Consider the following 20298-nt stretch of genomic DNA (forward strand, 5'->3'; position numbering starts at 1 on the left):
GGAAATACAATTTCAGTAAAAAAGATGCTGGTATATGGCTCTGTTACAGTTACATGTACTGAGTGAATAAATCCAGTTGTTGATCAGTAATACAACTTTTCTATGACTTGGAGCTGAGGCATTGGAATTTTTTTCATAATAAACAAATCAAAGAACTGCTCCTCCACAACAGATCCTCCCTGATGGGAAAGCATTGGCATCCTGCTGAGCAGATGGGGGGACCCTGCATCTCCTCCGGCTGAAGAGAAGACTGATACACATGTTTTCGATGCCTGGAAGCGCTTTGGCGGTGAGCTTTTCTTTCCTGTTGGTTTTTTGCTTTCCTGGTGGAACGACTGGAAGTTTTTGTTGGTGGTGGTTGTTTTGGAGAGGACAGGGAGGCACTTAAGAATTTTTGGTCTGAAAGAAACAATGTCTGTAGATATAGTAGTCCTCAGCTCTGCACCTGCCCAGTGCAGGGAATTTCTGAAAGACCTCAAAATGAGAATAAGACGATTTAAGTTTCTAGAAGAAACCAGAAATGAACACTGTGGCAATCCTTTTTTGAAACACCTTTGCTGCTTGGAGTAGCAAATGTCAAGGACCTCTCTTCTTCCCATACAAAGTGGAGCAATGCCTCTGGAGGGCTTTTTTTCCTCCTTCAGATGCAAAAACACAGTTCTTCTTTTTCAGGGCAAGTTTTGACTTACAATGCACCCCACTCAAATCCTGAACAACTAGGAAATTACTACCAGCCAAGGACTGTTATTCACTCTCACAGTTTTGCAACAACTACACTGGCCCAAGAAATGATTTAAAACAAGACTTGGCTTCATATTTAGGGAATTTCCTATTTCACATCTCTTGTATTGACATCACTGTACTATACTTTCCTACTTTCAGAATTTTCCCTGTTTTTTATGTCTATGGAGAAAAGACGGTGGTCTGTAAACATCTTTTTTCATCATCTTGATCATAAGAGCTGTGAAGCTGAGGTAAAGGACCACTTACACCCAATGATTCTGCTCTCTTATGTGTATGGCTTCCTCTGGTTAACTGGATACTTTCCCAAACTTAAGAGGGAAAAATAAATAAAAAATTAAATAAACTCTAGTTAATTATATGCAAAGTCCAGCAAACAGCAGCGGAAGTTAAACATCAGAAAGGAAAACAAAGAAAAACGATAAGCAAATTTTACTCTTTACAACAGCCAGGATTCAATAGAAGTTTGTACTTTATCCTTTTTCTTTATCGTTAGAAAAAACATTAACATCTTGAAGTGCACAATTACAAAAATATTGTATTTTGAGTGACATGTTTTGCAGTCAGTTTCCTAAATGGCTTTAGTGAATTCAAATACAATTCCTAAAGTTACAGCAGTTCAACGTTTACAAGGATATATTTATATTACAACATTCATTAGTTACCCTCTTCAGCTCCCCACATAACGGATTTAAACATCATTTATCAAATCTGTTAGAGCATACTCAGTTTAGCCTTCTAACCAAACTCTTCTAAGGGGCTTTGAGAGGGATAAATCAGGGTTTTAGATCTATGGCATTTTCCTAACAGGAACAGAGATGCAGTTTTTCACTGAGAAAACTACCTCATTTGAAAACTAGTCCAATCAATGACAGCACAGAATGAAAGGCAATCTATGCCACTCAATGCGTGATGTAACTCCTAAAGCGGTGCTCAAATAACAACGAAAAAGTACACTTGGCTAGAAGCAAAATTTCAGCTCGTTCATTCCACTTCTTTGACTTAATGAACAGACACACTTAACTAATCGCTTTGGCAGTCCAGCAGGCTGTCTTTGCTTAATAGTACTAACAGGAATTCCACTGTGCTTCAGCCTCTAATATTCAGGACTTTTAATAAACACTGTTTTAAAGTGAACCTCAGGACTGTCTTGCATTTGAAAGAAGACACTTCTCCCCTCACTTTCTGCCACCAGTCACCGCATTAGGCGTATCTATGTACTGATACATGATGCATAGACCTAGCTGAGTACTCGTCCACCTCAGGAAAACCAAGTACTTACACAGCACTCTGTTAATAAAGGCTATTTGGAGCAATTCTGAAGCTCACAAATAATAGAAAACTACCTTCCCCATATGCTTGCTTCATGCTTGCCAGGTACCTCCGTTTGAATTTACTCAAAGGCACAAGGGCTCTTCATCTTACAGGTCTGAGCTGTGAACGTGCAGCAAAATTCCAATCTCATATTCACAGCAGAATACAACGAATCCAAACACAAAACCGAATCATTACTCGTCCTCCACTTTTAATTACTCTTCATTTTGGCCAGTTCAACTGCCCTTTCCAGATCTAGCAATTCATAACAAAGCGTCAGGCAGCCAAGCATTCAAAAGATGACAGGCTTGGATTTTTTCATGATGACCTGCATTTTTTTCATTTTCATGATTAAGCTACATTTAAAGAAAAAAATATTACCGATACCACCCAGAGTTCATTCCCTCTGCATCACACCCCTGTCAGTTTTGTGCAGTATAAAACATAACAGATAATACAATTATCAGCTTCATACAAATTCCTGGCATTTGGTTAGATCAGGGAGGAAAGAACTAAATGAATAACGGGTAAGGGTAAAAGTTCTTCATAGGCACTGAAGGTATCTATTACATGAAGCAAAGTCCTTGAAAATTAGCTTGGATTCTGATGTCAGGCTTGATGTAAAATTTTAGGAGGTCTGATACCCACAGTAGTATTGAGAAGTTTATTCTGTCATAGGCTTCCTTCTACAACACCCTGAAGAAAACTGAAGACTTGGTTGCTACACACATGCTATTTGATGATGAGATCTAAAATGATTGACAGTTTATAGCTTCAAAAGAAACCCTTCACCTTACAAAGAAATATAGCATTGAAAACACTGCAAGGAATAAGAAAAACGTACGAATTTGCATCAGTGACTGCGTTAACAGATAAGCAATTTACATATCTAAGTGAGAAGTCATCTTCTGATAAAATCGTTTGCCTTTACTCAATCATCTTGTACACAGGGTCTCCAACCTGAATCGTTCCAGTTTTGTCAACAGCAAAGTATTTTCCAAAGAGAGGGCTGGATTTGTATATATGTCGCTCTGATGGATCACACAGGCGGTAACTGCAAAGAGAGAAGACTTCCTTAAAAGCAGTGGAAGCACACTCTAAACATCAAAACATCAGTGGTGAGAGAGAGGACATATGATGTTTGGACCACCATACTAGGCTACAAACTAAACAAGCATTAGAAATAAGAGAACTAAGCACTTCAGACAGAGAGAGAGAGAATCTGACTGCACTCACACATTCATACATATGCCACATACACAGAAAATACTTTAAGAAATGCTAAAGCTGCAAAATCAAGCCTTTAAAATATCTTAAATATCTGTCACCCCAAGCATTCATACGAGCACTTATGAAGGAGGCAGTGAATGTAAAGTTTGCAAGAAACAAGAGAGAACTTCCTGAATTTTCTTAGCACATAGTATGGCATAAAGTAGAATGGAAGCCAATAGACACAGATCTTTACATTGCATTATTACATCCCACACATATTTAAAACCACTTTTAAAGCATCAGCCTAGCACATGTTGGGATCTAGCCTAAATCCAATCACACAGCCTGAAACACATTGGTATTTTCACAACCTTTTCAGTGTTTCCAGAGGCTCCTTCCTGTCCAGAACACCAGTGTCTGGGTCAACAGTTGTTAAAATACACCTGCAATGACAATCAGCACCAAATCATTAACATTTGTTTGTGATTTGTTTTTTACTACAAATCTTTATACAACTATGTAAAGTAACACTCTCAAATGTTTACCTTCCACAGCACACCGTCCCTTTCATCTCCACGTCACCAATAAGAATGTCCTCCCAGTTGTCCTGAGGAAAGGTTTATACACAGATTAGATGCATCCAAATACAACCATCCCAGCAGTTACCCCTTGAATAGGCAGTACCACTCTAGATGGTCACTTTTAAAAGCACGCATCCCCATGACTGAAAGCACACAGATACGTTTCAATATGTGAATATTCACCCCATTTCTACCAACTGCCACCTATCCCTAAGATTGCTATACATGTTAAAGTCTAATATCATGCATGCACTGTGTTAACTTGGGGCTGTGGTATGGGGTCTTTGGTGGTTGTATCCAGGCAAAAGCCTGCGTATTACATCTCAGGTCCCATACATGGTCAGAAACCTATTTACAAAAAAAATATGGCTGTTGACTGAGTTTTTAATTGGAGCTTCAACCTCGCTAGGGTACCTATTATCCACCCTAGCAGGGTACAGTTTACTTCCCACTCAAAGCTGGTGGACTGTTGAATCTCTGCTTTTTAGGCTCCAGATGACCTTTTTATCTAGGAACAAAAACTTTCCCAAAAGAACAGTTCTGCTGAGGTGTTCGAATTAATTGCTGAAAGCCCTGAATTCATTGACAGGTACCAATTTCATCACCAGACACCTTCATAAACAGTACTTTTTGAGCCACCAGAATGCAGTCAGAGATGTAGTGATGGTACTGCAGAATAACAAGGGCCAGTTTTACTCTTGCACCAGAAGCTATAAAACATCGCATTCACAATTTTGCAAATTGTTAATGTGTATCAATAATCTGATCAGTTACACCATGCACAGCTTTCCTTGCTTCACACTTAAAGGCTACCTTTAATAGTAAACTGTCACTTAAATGTACTGATGTCATCCTTTGCTAAGCTAATTAAGCATTCACAAGCCTGTCACCTCCCCTCAATGTTTCACATGGATTCAAGCAAGCAGAAGCTGTATCTCTCTGGAATCCAGCTGTGCTTCACAGAACAGCAGCTTTCCTCATCCATGCTGGCATCACATCCCAAGGAAATTGAGTTTGTGAAAGAAACATATCCAAGACATCCAAAAAACATCTAAGATCTATTTTACCTCCTCAAAAGCACCACAATCAGACACAAAAATATTCGGTCTGAAGTTCTGTATCTTAACTTTCTTCTCCAATCTGGTATTTAAGTCTTTCAGGGAAGCTTCTGAGATGATCAACAATGGGCTGCAATCAGGATAGGCAACCTACAAAAACACAGATTGTCAAGCTGCTGAAAGAGCATGGGAGTAAATGGCAAAAGGTAAGTTACACACAGGTATGCTGCAATAAGAGGCCATGTATTTGCCTGGCAGTATTAAGATTCCGTATTCAGATTTTAGTTTTGGTGGAAGTTAGAAAAGGGCACATTACTTTACTTGCTATTTCAGAAACCCCTACAACTTTCATTTGCTCAATCCGTAAAATTAAACTTCTATTAATAGAATTAAGCTGAAATTATAGAAGCTGTCACAACTTCTGTGCAACTATAGGTGGCGTAAGGAGGAAAAAGAGCATTCGTTTACCTCGTCAGTGGTTCGGAAAAGGTTTATTATATCCTTTGACTTTCTTGGCACCATGGAAGGCTCGAAGTGCACCAGGCGATATGGCTCTGAATTCAGGAATGTGGTGATCCACTGAGCCACTTCATCACCACAGTCCCTGCCTTGAATATCCAATCCAAACACCCTAAGGGATCACAAGGCACATCAGCAAGTTAGCTGGAAAGCCAAGGGCTCAAGCATTGGCATTAATCAAAAGTAAGCAACTCATTTTAACACTAGTAACTAGATACAGGTAATAAACCACCTGAACTAACGAGGTGGAAGCTGGTATCTGAATTTGGCATGAGGATCATTTCCAGTGTGCAATCTTATTGTGGGAAGCTAAGTAACATGGACATGTTTTAGGACAAGAGGGAATGGCTTCAAGCTGCGTCAGGGAAGATTCAGGCTGGACGTTAGGAAATACTACTTCTCTGAAAGGGTGGTCAGGCACTGGAATGGGCTGCCCAGAGAGGTGGTGGAGTCACCAACCCTGGTGGTGCTTAAAGAGCGTTTGGATGTTGTGTTGAGGGACATGGTTTAGCGGGAACCATTGATGAAGGGCGAATGGTTGGACTGGGTGATTCTGTGGGTCTTTTCCAACCTTAGCAATTCTATGATTCTATGAGTCTATGACATGGCTGGACAATACCAGCTGGTGAAAGAATGAGCCACAAAGACTTCAGGTGCCCAGGGCTAACTGTCACACAGCAACCAGTAACAAACCTGTCTGTCTGTTCTCAAGTGGGGAAAAAGTGTATTTTCTTGCATTTGCTTATGACTAACACCAAAAGATCTCTACCCAGAAACTGACTGAAAGGTAATTAATTTGATAAAATGAGTGACATTTTTGAAGGATGTGGTTAGTCACTGAAATTAGAATTTGCAGATATTGACCCTGATTGTTAAGGATGTTTTCCTTCATGTTTTAGTGCTGTAAAATTTACCCAAAGCTGAGTAAACCTCTGCCACCTATAGATCTCTTCCTGCTGCATTCTGATATTAATAAATTTGCATATGCCAGAAGTATTTTTACTACGAAACAGTTGGGGCTGCAAAACAGTTTGTTAGAAGCTGATATTATCCCATTCCACCAAAAAAAAAATCACCAAAATCAAATCACACACTACATCCAGACCACCTGAGAGTGAGCCTGTCAGCTCACAAAGCGGAGCAGGAAGTACAACACAGACTTCAACCGCCGCTTTCAATGAGAACCTTCCCCAAAAACAATCTGTCTCCTGAGAAGTCTCTGGAAGATGGCTTTGCTCCCCTCACCACACCAGGCACAACAACAACAGGACACACGCCAGCTTTTTATGAAGCTGCTGGCATGATCTCACCCCAGTGAGATCTGGCAACAGGCAACTAATTCAACAAGCAAAGCTCAAATTTAAGGTACTGAGCTATTCCAGATGCTAGGAGAGGTTAAACATTTATAATGGGAGCAAAGTCCATGGGGCACAAAAAGCCACCAGCAGCAGAATTTAAAACAAATTTATGCAAGAAATACTTTCCTCGCAGGGCAAAGTAGACCTCAACTCAGTACATAAGCTCCAGCAACAGTCATTAATTGTTTTACTACCGTTAACCCAAACATACTGCAGTATCTTCTACCCCTGCAACAACATGCTACATAGATTTATGCATGCAGATGCCCAGGCAGCTCATCTAACCCTGCAGCCAGCTCCTTGGAGCCCTCTCTCGTTGCCAGGACCTCACAAACACCCAAGGGGAAGGCTCAGGGCTCCAGGGAATGACGGCCAGCAGGTGGCTTCTGCTGCCAAAAAGATCAGTTTCTTTTCACTCACACAAACTACCCCTGCAAAAAGAGCCACTGACAGATCACTCCTGCTTGCTTACTTTCTTCTCAGAAACACCTCAGATTTCTTTGTGTCTGTGCAGTTTGTGTGTGCAGACCTACACAGCCTTTTGCAGCCAGATGCAATATTGCATTGCGTCAGCTCCCACCTACTACTGGGCATGAGCCAGCACCAATCTGAAGGCATGCTCTCCTTGCCCACAGGTTGTATGGCGCAGCAAAACAGCAACTCCCACTCACAGGCTGGAAGGGAAAAATCTGGGATCAAAAGCCAAATCTTCATTGCCTGAATATACTACTGTCTCCAAACCTCATTCTTAACGGATCGGATCAGTCAGCCCTGAGCACAAAAGCAGCAAAATCCTGCAAAACCTCAGGATTTGTCTTGAAAAGAACTAGGCAAGGTACTGCTAATTTCACATCCTATGGCACCGCCAGACAACTTCAATAATGTTCACAGTCCATTCACATGCATCTAACTTTTGCTTATTTACTCTCCCAAAAATCTAGCAGTTTTAAAGCCAGAGAGTGAAAAGGTTTGTCAAACTAAAGAAAGAGGACGTGAGAGAAAATCAAATTACTGAGATCTAAAATTGCAAAGTCTAAGGTAATTTTTCATTACCAAAGTGCACATCGTCTATTAAAATCTTCTTCCAACAGCACAAATTATTTTAAAAATAACATATTGAAAACAGTGTATGTTTCTGATATGTGCCTCATTGGCTAACATATACACATAACAGACTGACCTTTAAAATACTGCCCTATTTCTCTGTGAGAAACCTTACCATTTGTAACTCATTCCTCCTTTGTATCTACAGAGCTACTGAGCTGTGCTAATCAGGGGCCATCACAGCAACTGATTTATATTAAAAGCAAATAGAGTTCCCTTACAGCACTCTTAGTTCTAATTATACCAGTTGGCACATTTACCTTTTGCACTATCCAAACTAACAGCACTTAGCAGTACCTCGGCAGGAACTAACAGGGAGTGCAATTACTAAGTAACCTGAGGTATGAATTGATATTCTAAAAGGGAAGAGGTGTTTTCTGCTCCCCCCTCCCATTCCCCAGCACAGATTTCAATACATGAGTGAAATAACCAGGGCAAGCCCATCCCACAGGACTCTAGGTATAAGGATGAGTATTAGGAAAAACTTTTTGTCAGGAAGAGCAGTGATGCAGTGGCACTGCCTGAGGTGTTCAAGAACCATGGAGATGTGGCACTGAGGGACGTGGTCAGTGGGCACTATTGGTGGTAGGTCAACAGTTGGACTTGGTGAACTCAGAGGTCTTCTCCAGCCTTAATGATGGTAGGATTCTAAGAATGAGATGAGTGCCTGGAAGCAGCTCACATGAAACAGCTTTGGGAGGGGACACAGACCTGAACCCAAAACTGCTGATGCACACAGTGGTAGTGACCAGGAAACACAGGACCGAGGCGCTGAGACACAACTACTCACCCAAGTGAGAACAACATGGCAAGCCAACACAAACAAGCCAATACCACACGGCGTGAAGACTAAAGATCACAACTTACGGTCTTTGAACACTGTGTTACCTTTCCTGAGACTTATCTCCACTACTGTTTATCAGATCAGAAGCGGACCTTTGTTAGCATCAAACTCGGCCCTTCGCATAACGTACGGCAGAGAATTTCATCTGCCAATTCTACTCCAAATGCCAACCACCGCCCGGTCCTGAAGCAAAGCGCGTGAGTGAGGGACACCGCGGCAGGCAGAGAGCAGGGAGGGATAAGGGGATCCCCGGCAGCGCCGCCCTCCCCTACCTGCAGTTCTGCACCGGGTTTTTGCTGGGCAGCTTCACGGGCAGACACAGCTTCTTCATCCCCTGGGCGCTCAGGGTCAGGTAGCCGTTTTCACAGCCGGTAGTGATGAGGACGAGACGCGGCTCCTGACGAGCCGTGACCATGTGTCCGTCCTCCTTGACCACAAGCCAAAACCTGAAGGATACGGAGCGAGGCTGAACACGCGAGGTCCGACGCAGCGGTCCCCGCCGCAGCCCGCCGCAGGGCTGCCCTACCTGTCCCGCATCTCCCCGCTCTGCAGCCCCATCGGCGTCACCCGCGCCCGCTGCACCGCCACCCCCTGGCACGACTTCACGGGGTACACGAAGAGGCTGGACACCGTGCCCACCCGCTGCAGCCGGCCCGGGCGGCGGCGGCGGCGCCCCGCGGCCGTCCCGCGGGCCCAGCGCCAGGCCCCGAGCAGGACGCCCAGCGCCGCTACCGCCGCCGCCCCCCACAGCCAGCCCCGCGGCGCCGCCAACGCCAGCCCCTGCGCCCCCATCATGGCGACCGAGCGGAGCGCGGAGCGGACGGCGGCCGCAAGGGAGGCGGGGCGGGGCTGTGCCCTTCCGGTTCGGGGGGCGCAGCCATGTAGGGGCAGAGTGGGCGCTGTGGGGTCGAGGTCGAGGTGCGGCCGCTTGGGGCAGCGCAGTGGCCGTGTGGGGATGGCGGGGAGCTGAGCACAGGCGCACGGCAGAGCCCGCCGCTCCAGCAGGGTCCTGGCAGTTCGGCGTGGTGGGATGCTGCACGAATCATAGAGTCGTAAAGGTTGGAAAGGACCGCTAAGATCATCACGTGCAATCGTCAGCCCATCCCCACCGTGCCCACTGATCGCGTCTCTCACATCTCCACAGTTCTTGATCACCACCAGGGACGGTGACTCCACAGCCTCCCTGCGCAGCCTGTGCCACTGCCTCACCGCTCTTTCTGAGAAGAAATATTTCCTAATAGCCAACCTGAACCTCCCTGGTACAACTTAAGGCCATGACTTCTTGTCCTATTGCTGCTACCTGGAAGCAGAGAAGGACACTGAGGCCCTGGAGCATGGCCAGTTCTCTGGGCAACAAAGCTGTGAGGGGGCTGAAGCACCAGCCTTATTGGGAGCGACAGAAGGAACTGGGATGGTTCAGTCTGGAGAAGAGGAGGCTCAGGGGAGACCTTATTGCCCTCTATAACTGCCTAGAGGTTGTGGTCAGATAGGGGTTGGCCACTTCTCCTGAGTAGCAGCTACAAGATGAGAGGGAATGGCCTCAAGCTGTGCCAACAGAGGTTCAGATTGAGTATTGGGAAAAATTTCTTCTCTGAAAGAGTGGTGACGCAGTAGCACAGGCTGCCCAGGGCGCTGGTGGAGTCACTGCTCCTGGAGGTGTTTAAGAAACATGTGGATGTGGCACTGAGGGCCATGGTTAGTGGGCCACGGTTTGTGGGCATGGTGGTGGTGAGTTGATGGTTGGACAAGGTGAACTTAGTGGTCTTTCCAACCTTGATGATTCTGTGAGATAAGGAGCAGTTGGAAGGGGGGAGCTTTGCAAAGGTGAGGTATTCCTCCAGACTGATTTTCTTATCTTGGGAAGACCATACAGACTGGCTGAATTACAACAGGCAAACTTAGTAGGGGAGAGACAGACCTCATAAACTCTGCCTGCGCACCAAGGAGTCATCTTGCTGTCATTTGGACAGGGGGAGAGTGAGACCTCCTGAAGCCCCTCTGAACCATCAACCCACTTCCAGAGTATTCTAAGAATTGAACAGCACTTGCACAGGGTTAGGGCCATACCTTGATCACAACATTAGAGGGGGCCTGACAACCACCCAAGACCCCAGACCCATTTCTGGAACATTCTGAATAACTGAGCTTGTACTCAGGGAGAACATAATGCAAAGGCATCATAGCTCATCACTAGTAGGGCATTTCTTATCTTTTTTTCATTTTTCCCAGGCATACTTGAAGCTTCTCTTTCTTTGAGTAAAAGCATTAACCGATTGCTTGGTGTCATTTTACCTGATGGAATCTTGAACCTTGCAACCTCTGTACGCTACCCAGGGCAGCCTAGAGTCAGGTCCTGCAGCTGCTTGGTGCCAGCTGGGTGAGGCCCCATGTCAAGGCTTCCTTCTTGGTGGGCACCTGATTAGAAAGCCTTATTAATGGCACTCTGTGGGGTCTTGCTGCTAGGCAGGTGCAACATCATAATACTGCTTGTGGCTGCTGACATTATGGAACCTTCTGGCAGCTTCCAGGGTCTCTGCTCGGGGCAAAGTGGGAACCTGCTACGTTGGTTCCTCTGGCTTTCCTGCTCAGGCTCCCAAACTAACATTTTTAGGATCGGCTTGCCAAGACCAAGGCAAAACCAAAAAGCAAGGAGGGGCAGTGCTTCGCATTTCTGAGAGATTTATGCAGCCCTGCCACAATGAACTGCTGGAATTATTACACTGACTGCATCCTGAGCGACAAGTACATTGATGATGTGGCCATTGTGGGCCTCTCCGACAACAAGTACGTGTGGGCAGCCAAGCCAGGAGGGCTGCTGTCAGCTGTCTCACCTCGTGAAGTGGACTTGATCACAGGCCAGGACAGGATAACATTCCTGACGGCTGGAATCAGTATCGCAGGGAAGAAGTGCATTGTGATTCGTGACAGCCTGCTGGTGGAAGGAGACAATGTGATGGACATCAGAAGCAGAGGTGGTGACAGCAGATCCATCTGTATAGGCAAGACCCCCAAAGCCCTGATCTTCCTCATGGGCAACAGAGGAGTCCATGGAGGAGTCCTCAATCTGAAGATCCATGATATGATTGCCGGCATGACACTGTGAGGCAAATGGCACCAGAGAGACAGAAATCTTCCACCTGAGTATGGTGACATTGTCATAGCTTTAGCAGAGAAAGGAAATAAGCCTGGTTTTCTTGCATATGCCTTTGCCTACTTCTTTCAGGTAGGGGGATGCTGGGTGAGCACCAGTATGGGGATGCTCACTCTGCCTGAGCAGCTTCAGTGCAGGAGCGCCACTCCCCCATCCCCATCACCTTCAAATCGTTAAATACAATTTAATGAATCTAAAATAATGACTCACAAAGAAGTTGATAAAGCTGCCCCAGACATGAAGCCCTGCTGAACAGACTGAGAGCATTTGCCTGTCCCTTGATAGCCATTCATCTTCTAATTAAACACATAGTCAATATTTGGTAGTTTAATTAAACTCACAAAGAAATCTTTAATCTGCAGCCACACCCACAAAGAGCAGTAAAACACTATGAAGGGAACCAGCCATCTGATGTATTAGCAAATATTCAACAGAACACTAATGACCGTCTAATTAGTAAACGCTTGTGAAGGAGGAATAACAGAAGGCAGCAGCATCCTGATCTGGGCAGACATTCCAAAGAAGTTCCTACTGACAAAGGCAGCAAAACGCTGGCCTAGATGAGGAGAAAGGGTGTTGGGGTAGAGCTAAGTGCAGGCTGGGTTTGTCCCCGTGAAGGAATTAACTGTCCCACTCCAGGGACATGCCAGGTATTTTTCCAGTGCCTCTGCAAATTCCACAGAAGGAGGGGATGAGAGGATGACACTGCTGGGTATGCAGTCATCCCACTTTGATTTCAGCCAGATACGATAAAAAGTATTTTGCACCACACCCCCGCACCAATTGCATCCTTCTTCTAAAGTCAGAACATAAAATAAATTCAAAAGATTCCTTCATAGAGAAGAGAGGAAATCAGAGTTCAGTGAGTCATGTACCAGAAATGAGCTGAGTGAAATTAACACAGGGAAAAGTCTCAGGAGAATAATTGGCAATGATAGAATTAAAAATAGGCTCAGTAATGAGAGATGGCTTTTCATGGAGTCAAAGCAGTAAGGCTTTTCTTACATAAGGAACCATAAATGTATAGAAGTCAGGCAGGTCGGTCGGCTGCTTTGTTCTCTGTCTGGTCATATAGGAAGATTGACTGAAAATTGTCTAATTGAAAATCCCTCCGGTCAAATGTTAAACTTCAGCCTCCCTAAATTCACCAGGACAGCGGTGAAATGGTTGATCCGAGGGAATTTTTGGACCAGGACGAACCAATGTGGGCTACTTACAAGTTAGTGCTGGAGCTGGGGTACAAGGCGGCTCCCGGACGGATCCTTCCTCCGGTGTTTGATACCTCACCTCCTGTGTAAGCAGCTGGGATCTCTCCAGTAGAGGGCAAGATTCAGAAACAAGTGGCTAGGGCTAATTCCTCCAGTGGAGCAACCTTCATGAATGTTGTTAAGGCACGTCAAGAGCTGCAAAGTACAATACGTTTTTAGGTGTAGAAGGGAAAAAAAAAGAAGCAGAACAGCAACAAAACCGCCGCCACCACCAACAGTATCAAAGAAGAGAGCAGTGTTCCACGTCTTTACGTTTGAAACAATTGCAAACAGGACACAGAGATCCGGATTCAAAACACCGGACCCAACATCCTGAAGATATGTCTTGGCAAAGTAGCCGAGGGGAGGGCAGGAAACAGCAGGAGGAGGTGAAGCAGAACAATAAGCGAGGCTAACAGGGGTGGAAATCTGACTTTTTCCCAGGAGATGGCACTAAAGGACAATTGCCTTTCAGCCAGCATCGCTCAGCTCAGAGGAAACCTCGCCGAGGGCCAAACTTCTTGGCGCAGTTTGCCCTGAGATCTCTGCAAGCCCCTCCCTGCCAACAGAAATGAAGTTTCATTCTGTGGTTTCAGCAAGGGATGGTGAGGGGTGAAAATACCTTTCTTCTCCACCTCCATGCGGGAGGTAAACATAAAGTGGGAGAGATGCCAGGAGGTCTCTAGTCCAACCTCCTGCTCACAGCAGTGCCAGCGCTGCGTTTGGGCTGGGTTGCTCTGCTCTTTGTACAGTCATGCCTTGAAAGACCCCTGGGGTAGAGACCCCAGACTTCTAGGGCAGCCTCTTCTCGTGCTTAACTATCATATTAGTGAACTTTTCTTCCTGTACCTGACTGGAAACTCCCTCATTTCAACAGATGACCATGGTCCTTTCTGTCCATGTGCACCTCCGATACCTGGCTGCATCTTGTTGGCAACCTGTTCGTCAGTACTGAAGAACTTCATTAGATCCTTCTCCTCCTGCTGTCCTCCAGCTAAACAAAGCCCGGAGCCCGGAGCCCCTCCTCATTGGTGACGCAGGATCCAGGAAGGAGCACCACCCTTGCTGAGCTCAGCCTGGACTTCACCCCAAAACCACCCTGGCAGCCTGATACCTCCTCCTGCAGTGACAAGGCTGAGAGAATTTACTTCCATTATCTTCTTTAACTCCATTATTCTACACGCTCCTTAGGGTCTCTATTGCTCCCTGAAGAAAAATTATTTCCAAAGCTCGCTGAACGCAGATTTTAGGACCTGTTTCGTCTCAGGGGAAGACAGGGGCCTTGAGATGCAAAGAAAGGAGAAGGCTGACCAGACCTGCCTCCGAGCCCAACACATAAGGGGTGAACCATGGCCTGTGGCTGGCAAAGTCCCGCGGGCACTGTGTGACGTGGTGTGGTGTGGCTTCCCCCAGTCACGGCACTTCATGGGCAGCCGTGCCAGAGCGCTTCCTCACAGCTAACGCTGCAGGACAAAGGACAATAGCTGTGAGGCCACTGCCATTTCCTCGGGGCTGTGAGGCTGAAGCAGTAATTAAACGCTCTGGCAAAAACAGCAGGAATGAGCTTCATTCTGCTCCACGACTCCCTGCTAGGGCCAGCCAGGGATTTTGTTCACAGATTGACTTGCTGGGCTGCTGGGGGACTGGAGTCCATTTCTGAGAAAAGCTTGGGCAAGATGGCTCCTCCTCACCACTCCTCACATACTTCCTGGACTTAATCACACTGCCATGTGTCATCAATGATGGTGAAAGATGGGTAGAAGTGTGAAGGGAACCAGACACACTGCAGCACAGCTCTGAAAAGCAACACCTGCTTGGTGCCATGGCAGGCAGAGGTGCAAAGCAACTGCTTGCCTGCATTCAGGCCCTGAAACCAAACTTTCCCCAACAGCAACATCCATCACATCCCACATGTTTCCATGAGAAGGGCTGGCAACCATCTGAGAGGCTAAGAGGAGCTTGCTGAAGGGAAAACACTGGTAACAAGAAAGCCTGCCCATTCCCACAGCTGAGCTCTCCCACAGCTGTGTTGACTGCAGCCCTCTGCACGCACCCCATGACTGGGTGCTGCTGTTGGAGCTGGGCTGGGGAAGAAAGAGGCAAGCCCTCAGACCACAGCTTGGCCTCACAAATGCACTGTGCCATCTGAGGAGTGGATTACTGTCTAAGGAGCACTGATTAGCTTACTGTAATGGGTAACCTCAGTGAGAGAGTGTTCATTTTGAGGAAAAAAATAGTCCTCCATGAATCACCAGCTGTCTTATAGCAACAGCACCGGTTACTTGCTTACTTTTTCTTCTCTCTTTGTTAGTGGTATATTTCAGAGACACTGTTTGTTCAGCAGGTTGCTTACCAACATGCAGCACCAAGCTTTTCTTTTCTCTCACTAAGAAAGGCTGTTTACAAATCATTCTAAGTCTATATGGATGGCAACAAGGTTATTATTCCCTTAACTTTGCACCATACAAGCAGAGGCTATAGGTCAGCAGACAAAAGTCAGTGGCAAGTGCTGTGCCAAGCAGTTTGCAAACTAAAGTTCATGTTTACCTTTGCGGAAAGTGCCTGCATTGAATTGGCTGGAATATGTGGTGCAATGAGGGAGCAACCGTTCTGTTCTGTGGACGCATGGATGTGGAATGCACAGAGAAAAGAGAGATGTGTCCTGGGTAGATGGTGAGAACCAGAGCGTTGTAGTCAACGGCTCAGTGTCCAGGTGGACATTAGTGGTGAGCGGTGTCCCCCAGTGGTCCATACTGGGACTGGTACTGTTTAATATCTTTATTAATCAGAATAGAATACCATGAGTCGGAAGGGACTCACAAGGATCACTGAGTTCAACCAGTGGCCCCACACGGCAGCACCCAAAATCCAAACCCTATGTCTGAGAACAGTGTCCACATGCTCTTGAACTCTGACACTGGTGCCATGCCCACCGCCCTCTGGTGCACACCCTGTCCCTCACCCCCAGCTGCCCCTCCCCTGACACAGCTCCATGCCGTTCCCTCAGGCCCTGTCGCTATCACACAGAGCAGAGCTCGGCGCTGCCCTCCGCTCCCTGTGAGGAGCTGCAGCCGCCATCAGGCCCCCCCTCAGCTCCTCTGCTCTGCGCTGAGCAAACCCATCAGAGGGACAGGTCTGACCAAACAGAGGTCATGAAAGCTAAAGAGAAACAACGAGAGGTCACCCCCTCCTCTGCAGCCTGCTCTCTACCCCTTGACTTTCCTGAGTGTCTCCACGCAGCCCGGCTACAGCCCTGTCCCCACAGGAGGGGCTGTGGCCACCCGCAGAACAGCACGGGGAGTTTACACTGCAGCTTCCCCTCTCTGCTTGGGCCATGGCTGAGAAGCTCCTGGCTTGTGTGCATGCTTACATACATGGATAATCACAGCACATGGATCACATACTTTTATTTATCGTTCGGATAGAAAAGAGCATGAAAAAATGCATCTTTTTCCCACTTGCTACATTTAGAAGAAATACAGTGGTGTGCTAAGACATGAGGTGCCCCTCCGTTCAGAAAAGAACACAAATGAACAGCATTTGTTCCCAGAACACGCCAGTTCCTTGATTACAAAAACACCATCAAACCTAGGAAGATCTACAGTACAGAGAAAGCGCCGGCAGGGAAATCATTTACTGCTACCACGAAAGACTGATCGGAAAAAAAAAGCCAAATCAATTCACGGAGTTTTGAAGGCCCATAAGAACAGCTGTCCCTGTGCCATCAACAGGAGATAGATGTCCCTCGAGGTGTGACATGGAAGCGGCTCCATCCGCCCTACTGAGCTGAGCCGTGCAGCACTGACACTGCCTGGCTGCAACTTCCACACGTGGAAATGGAGGTGGAGCCAGCAGGTTCTGTGGGCCCACTCTTATACAAAACATGCTGCCCCAAATGGCACGGGCAGCTTTTTCAGATCCAGCTGGTATTTAAAATATATATATATATATTTATTTTTAAGTTCATTTTTTGAAACTCCAGCTTCTGGAGTCAGGTATGCTAGATAAGAACTATGTCTATGTATAAAAACCAGCAGGTGGGTTTTACAGCAGCAGAGGAAAGCTTTAGCATTTTAATCACAGCGAACATTTAATGCCCCCAGATCAGAAGACAAACACCTCATTTCCTTCCTGGGTTTTTAACTAGTGCTAAGACCTAAAGGCTCATGATTTCCAGTGTTTGACATGAACAAGAGTGATGCGGCGAAGCCCACCATGTCTCCCCAGTCAATTCATATCCAGAAGTTTAAGATCATTCCTCACTTTAACCCTCTCAGAAAGAAAAAAGGACGTAGGACACCAAAGGCTACCCTGTCCTATCTCTCGTTACCTGTTTCCTCCATAGCTTTGACTATTTCCTTCCCATCAGACTCCAGTCTCCTCCACCTCCCATCCACCACCTTCACCCTCTACTTCTCATTACCTCTCTCCCTCATCTACCTGCTTTCCCATCTGTCCTTGGCTCCACTTTACACACAGCTTTAGAAAACCAACGCATGCCTGACTCCAAACTTCAGCTCTCGTCCACAATCACTTCCTTGTCCTTGCATTCCCCTGACCCAATCTGATTTTAAAGGCTGGAAGGAGCTGGAGAATTCTGCAGAGAAGAATACAGGGCCCGGGTGCTGCACAGGGCTGGGGCTGTCCATGTCCAAGAGGTTTCTCAGATGCAGTCTTGGATGATGATTTAATGATAAGAGAGCCGAAATCGCTGCAGTCTTCTGGGAAAGGCTCACGCTCACCCCATGCTCTAGCGGACGAGCGATGCCATCTGTGCTGCCACCCCGAAGGGAGCGGTGTAGGCTGCTGCCAGTCCTTGCAAGCCGACCACCAAGTAGCGGCATCCTTTCTGCAGGGCTTTGCCGACGTTCTGCAGGGAGAGGTGAGGGAATGGGGGGAAAAAGAAGGACAGGTAATGGAAAAGAGCTTCCCAGGAGACTGTTCTGACAGCTGCCTTAATGCGCAGTGTTCACAACACAGAGAATGGGCTTCTCCCACAGTTGATGAGGGCTTCAGCATGGAGCTGTTTTACGGTCTATTTTTACATAAGAATACACACCCACAGAGCACAGTTGCACCGAGCGGATGCAGCCCCTGCAGGAAGTGAGGCTTTATTTGGATTTTTATTCAGGAATAAAAACAATTTCAGTTTGCATCCAGTATGTGTGTCCCACAAACACATGCCCTAAGTATGTAAGTAACTTAAAAGCACATAAATTTTGTGTCAAAACAAGATCTTTTTTAGTCAAAACACAATGTTTTGATCCATGTTGATCCCTCACATGGGTGTTCATGACTGGGGAATGAATACAAGGGGTTCAGCCTGGGATGAAATCCCAACTGTGAGTCGGTGCCACTTTACGGGTGCCTGGGACTACATCAGAAAGGTCTCCTGTGATGCAGAAAACATCGCAGCAGAGGATACACTTATACACATAATGACATCAGTGGAATCCATTATCTGTCACATTGCTAAGATTTCTTACAGCTAGGTTACAGCAACCTTGCCACAGGAAAACCATCACCTGCAATGCCACCCAGCTGAATGCCGCTCTATTTGCAGCTCTGGAAACATACCTGAAGGGAGTTAGGATGGCAAAAAGGAGGGGGATGGAGGAGGACTTGTGGGGCCGTGCTCACCCCCGCCCTGCTGTATCACACTGTGACTTTGTGTCCCTTGCCTGCCCCTCACCCCACGCACCTGCCCCACTCACCAGTGCCTTCATGGGCTGTTCCCTATTGGCAGCGCTACGAAGTCCAAGCAATGCCAACGGGAGCGGCACACGGGGCGCTGGGGGCTATCAGCATCTGCACAGCAGCAGCACCGGGCAAAAACAATCCCCTGCAATGCAGCCACGCTCACAGCCTGCTCCGCGTGCGGCACGGCCAGCTCTCCTGCTATGAGGCTGCCACTTAAGGTGCATTTCCTGCGACTTGGAAAGCAACGCTGGAAACTCCAAATACCGAATCCATCACAGGAGACTGAAATAAGTGCTTCCTATTCATCTCCGCTTTATGAAACAGAAACACTCGTGAGGCAGCTCGTGACTGTGCTGTCAACCGTGAAGTCTTACGACTTTCAATAGTAAGCGATCTGCCAAGCTCACTGGTGTTCTTTGGGCGCTGGACTTGAAGGAAACCACCATTTTTTTTTAGGAATGAGGCAGGACGCCCATTCTCATACTGACACCTGTACTCTCAGGTAGGAAGCCACTCCAGACCCCAGCTAGCAGGATCCTCCTGCTAGCTTATGAGTATAGCACAGCAACTATGAGTGCCCGACACACGGCCAAGACGTGTGTAAGTAAACAGCACAGAGAAGTTGTCCGGCCGCACCGCACCGCCCAGCACCGCGCTGACGGGGCCCTGTCCCGGCCCGCCCCATGGCCGGCTGTGGAGGAACCTTCGCTGGGTCCCTGGGAAGCGTGCAGAGCGCCAGAGGAATTTCCCCGCGCTTTCTCTCTCTCTCTCTTTTTTTTTTTTTTTTTTTTTTTTTTCCTGCCAGACAGAAATGCAGGCTAATGAGCTGGAAGCTCTAACGAACGGTGTCGAACTAATGACGCCGAAAGAAATGCACGGCGAAGGCACGCCGGGTGCCCGTCCCGCGGCTGAGCTCGGGGCCGCTGTGGGGCTGGGAGCACGGCGCTCTCTCTCCCCCGCTCCTCACCTTGCCGTACTTCTTCAGCCGCTTGCCGTAGGGCCGCTTGCCGGCGGGGGGCGGCGGCCGCAGGGGCTGGTAGGAGTCGGGCAGGAGGGCGAAGCGCACCTTCCTGCCGCCCGCCCCCTCCTCCCGCTCCTGCTCCGGCCGCGGGGCTCCGGCCGCCGCCGCCTCCTCGTCGTCGCCGGGCAGGATGCACACCTGGTCGTCGCCGGGTCCCCGCCGAGAGAAGCGGCTCCGCGCCTTGGCCCCCAGCCGCGGCCCCACCGTCATGGTGCTGTCCCGCGCCGCCGCTCGCCGCTCCCTCCGCCGTCGCCGCCTCACAGGTGTGGCCGGAGGCGGCCGCTGTCCCGCACCGGGGCGGCCCTCAGCCGGGCATTTCCTCAGCCCGCGGCTCCCCGCCTGCGCCCTTAGTCGGTCAGTTCCCGAACGGTGGGAGATGGGCGCCTAAAGCTCAGGTCCGTCGCTGCGGGAAACATCGCACAATCACAGAATATTCCCAGCTGGGACG

The 20298-nt window shown here is 47.6% G+C and overlaps 3 protein-coding genes across 3 annotated transcripts; 1 reads left to right on the forward strand and 2 right to left on the reverse strand.

Moving 5' to 3' along the window:
- Positions 1-453: 453 nt before the first annotated feature.
- MARC1 (mitochondrial amidoxime reducing component 1) lies at positions 454-9556 on the reverse strand. The gene is made up of 7 exons (NM_001282381.3): positions 9258-9556; positions 9004-9177; positions 5375-5537; positions 4916-5056; positions 3813-3874; positions 3639-3710; positions 454-3109 (listed from the first exon to the last, which is right to left on the reverse strand). The coding sequence occupies exons 1-7, from the start codon at positions 9524-9526 to the stop codon at positions 2983-2985; spliced, it is 1008 nt and encodes a 335-aa protein (NP_001269310.1). The 5' UTR covers positions 9527-9556; the 3' UTR covers positions 454-2982.
- Positions 9557-10391: 835 nt separating this feature from the next.
- Positions 10392-11932, forward strand: PFN3 (profilin 3). The gene has a single exon (XM_004935308.5). It carries the CDS (start codon positions 11430-11432, stop codon positions 11832-11834), a length of 405 nt encoding a protein of 134 aa, XP_004935365.1. The 5' UTR covers positions 10392-11429; the 3' UTR covers positions 11835-11932.
- Positions 11933-16521: 4589 nt separating this feature from the next.
- On the reverse strand, positions 16522-20098 carry C3H1ORF115 (chromosome 3 open reading frame, human C1orf115). The gene is made up of 2 exons (XM_429841.8): positions 19797-20098; positions 16522-17999 (listed from the first exon to the last, which is right to left on the reverse strand). The coding sequence occupies exons 1-2, from the start codon at positions 20058-20060 to the stop codon at positions 17880-17882; spliced, it is 384 nt and encodes a 127-aa protein (XP_429841.3). The 5' UTR covers positions 20061-20098; the 3' UTR covers positions 16522-17879.
- Between the last annotated feature and the right edge of the window lie 200 nt (positions 20099-20298).

This window comes from Gallus gallus, chromosome 3, assembly GCF_016699485.2.
Source record: "Gallus gallus isolate bGalGal1 chromosome 3, bGalGal1.mat.broiler.GRCg7b, whole genome shotgun sequence".
Taxonomy (NCBI): domain Eukaryota; kingdom Metazoa; phylum Chordata; class Aves; order Galliformes; family Phasianidae; genus Gallus; species Gallus gallus.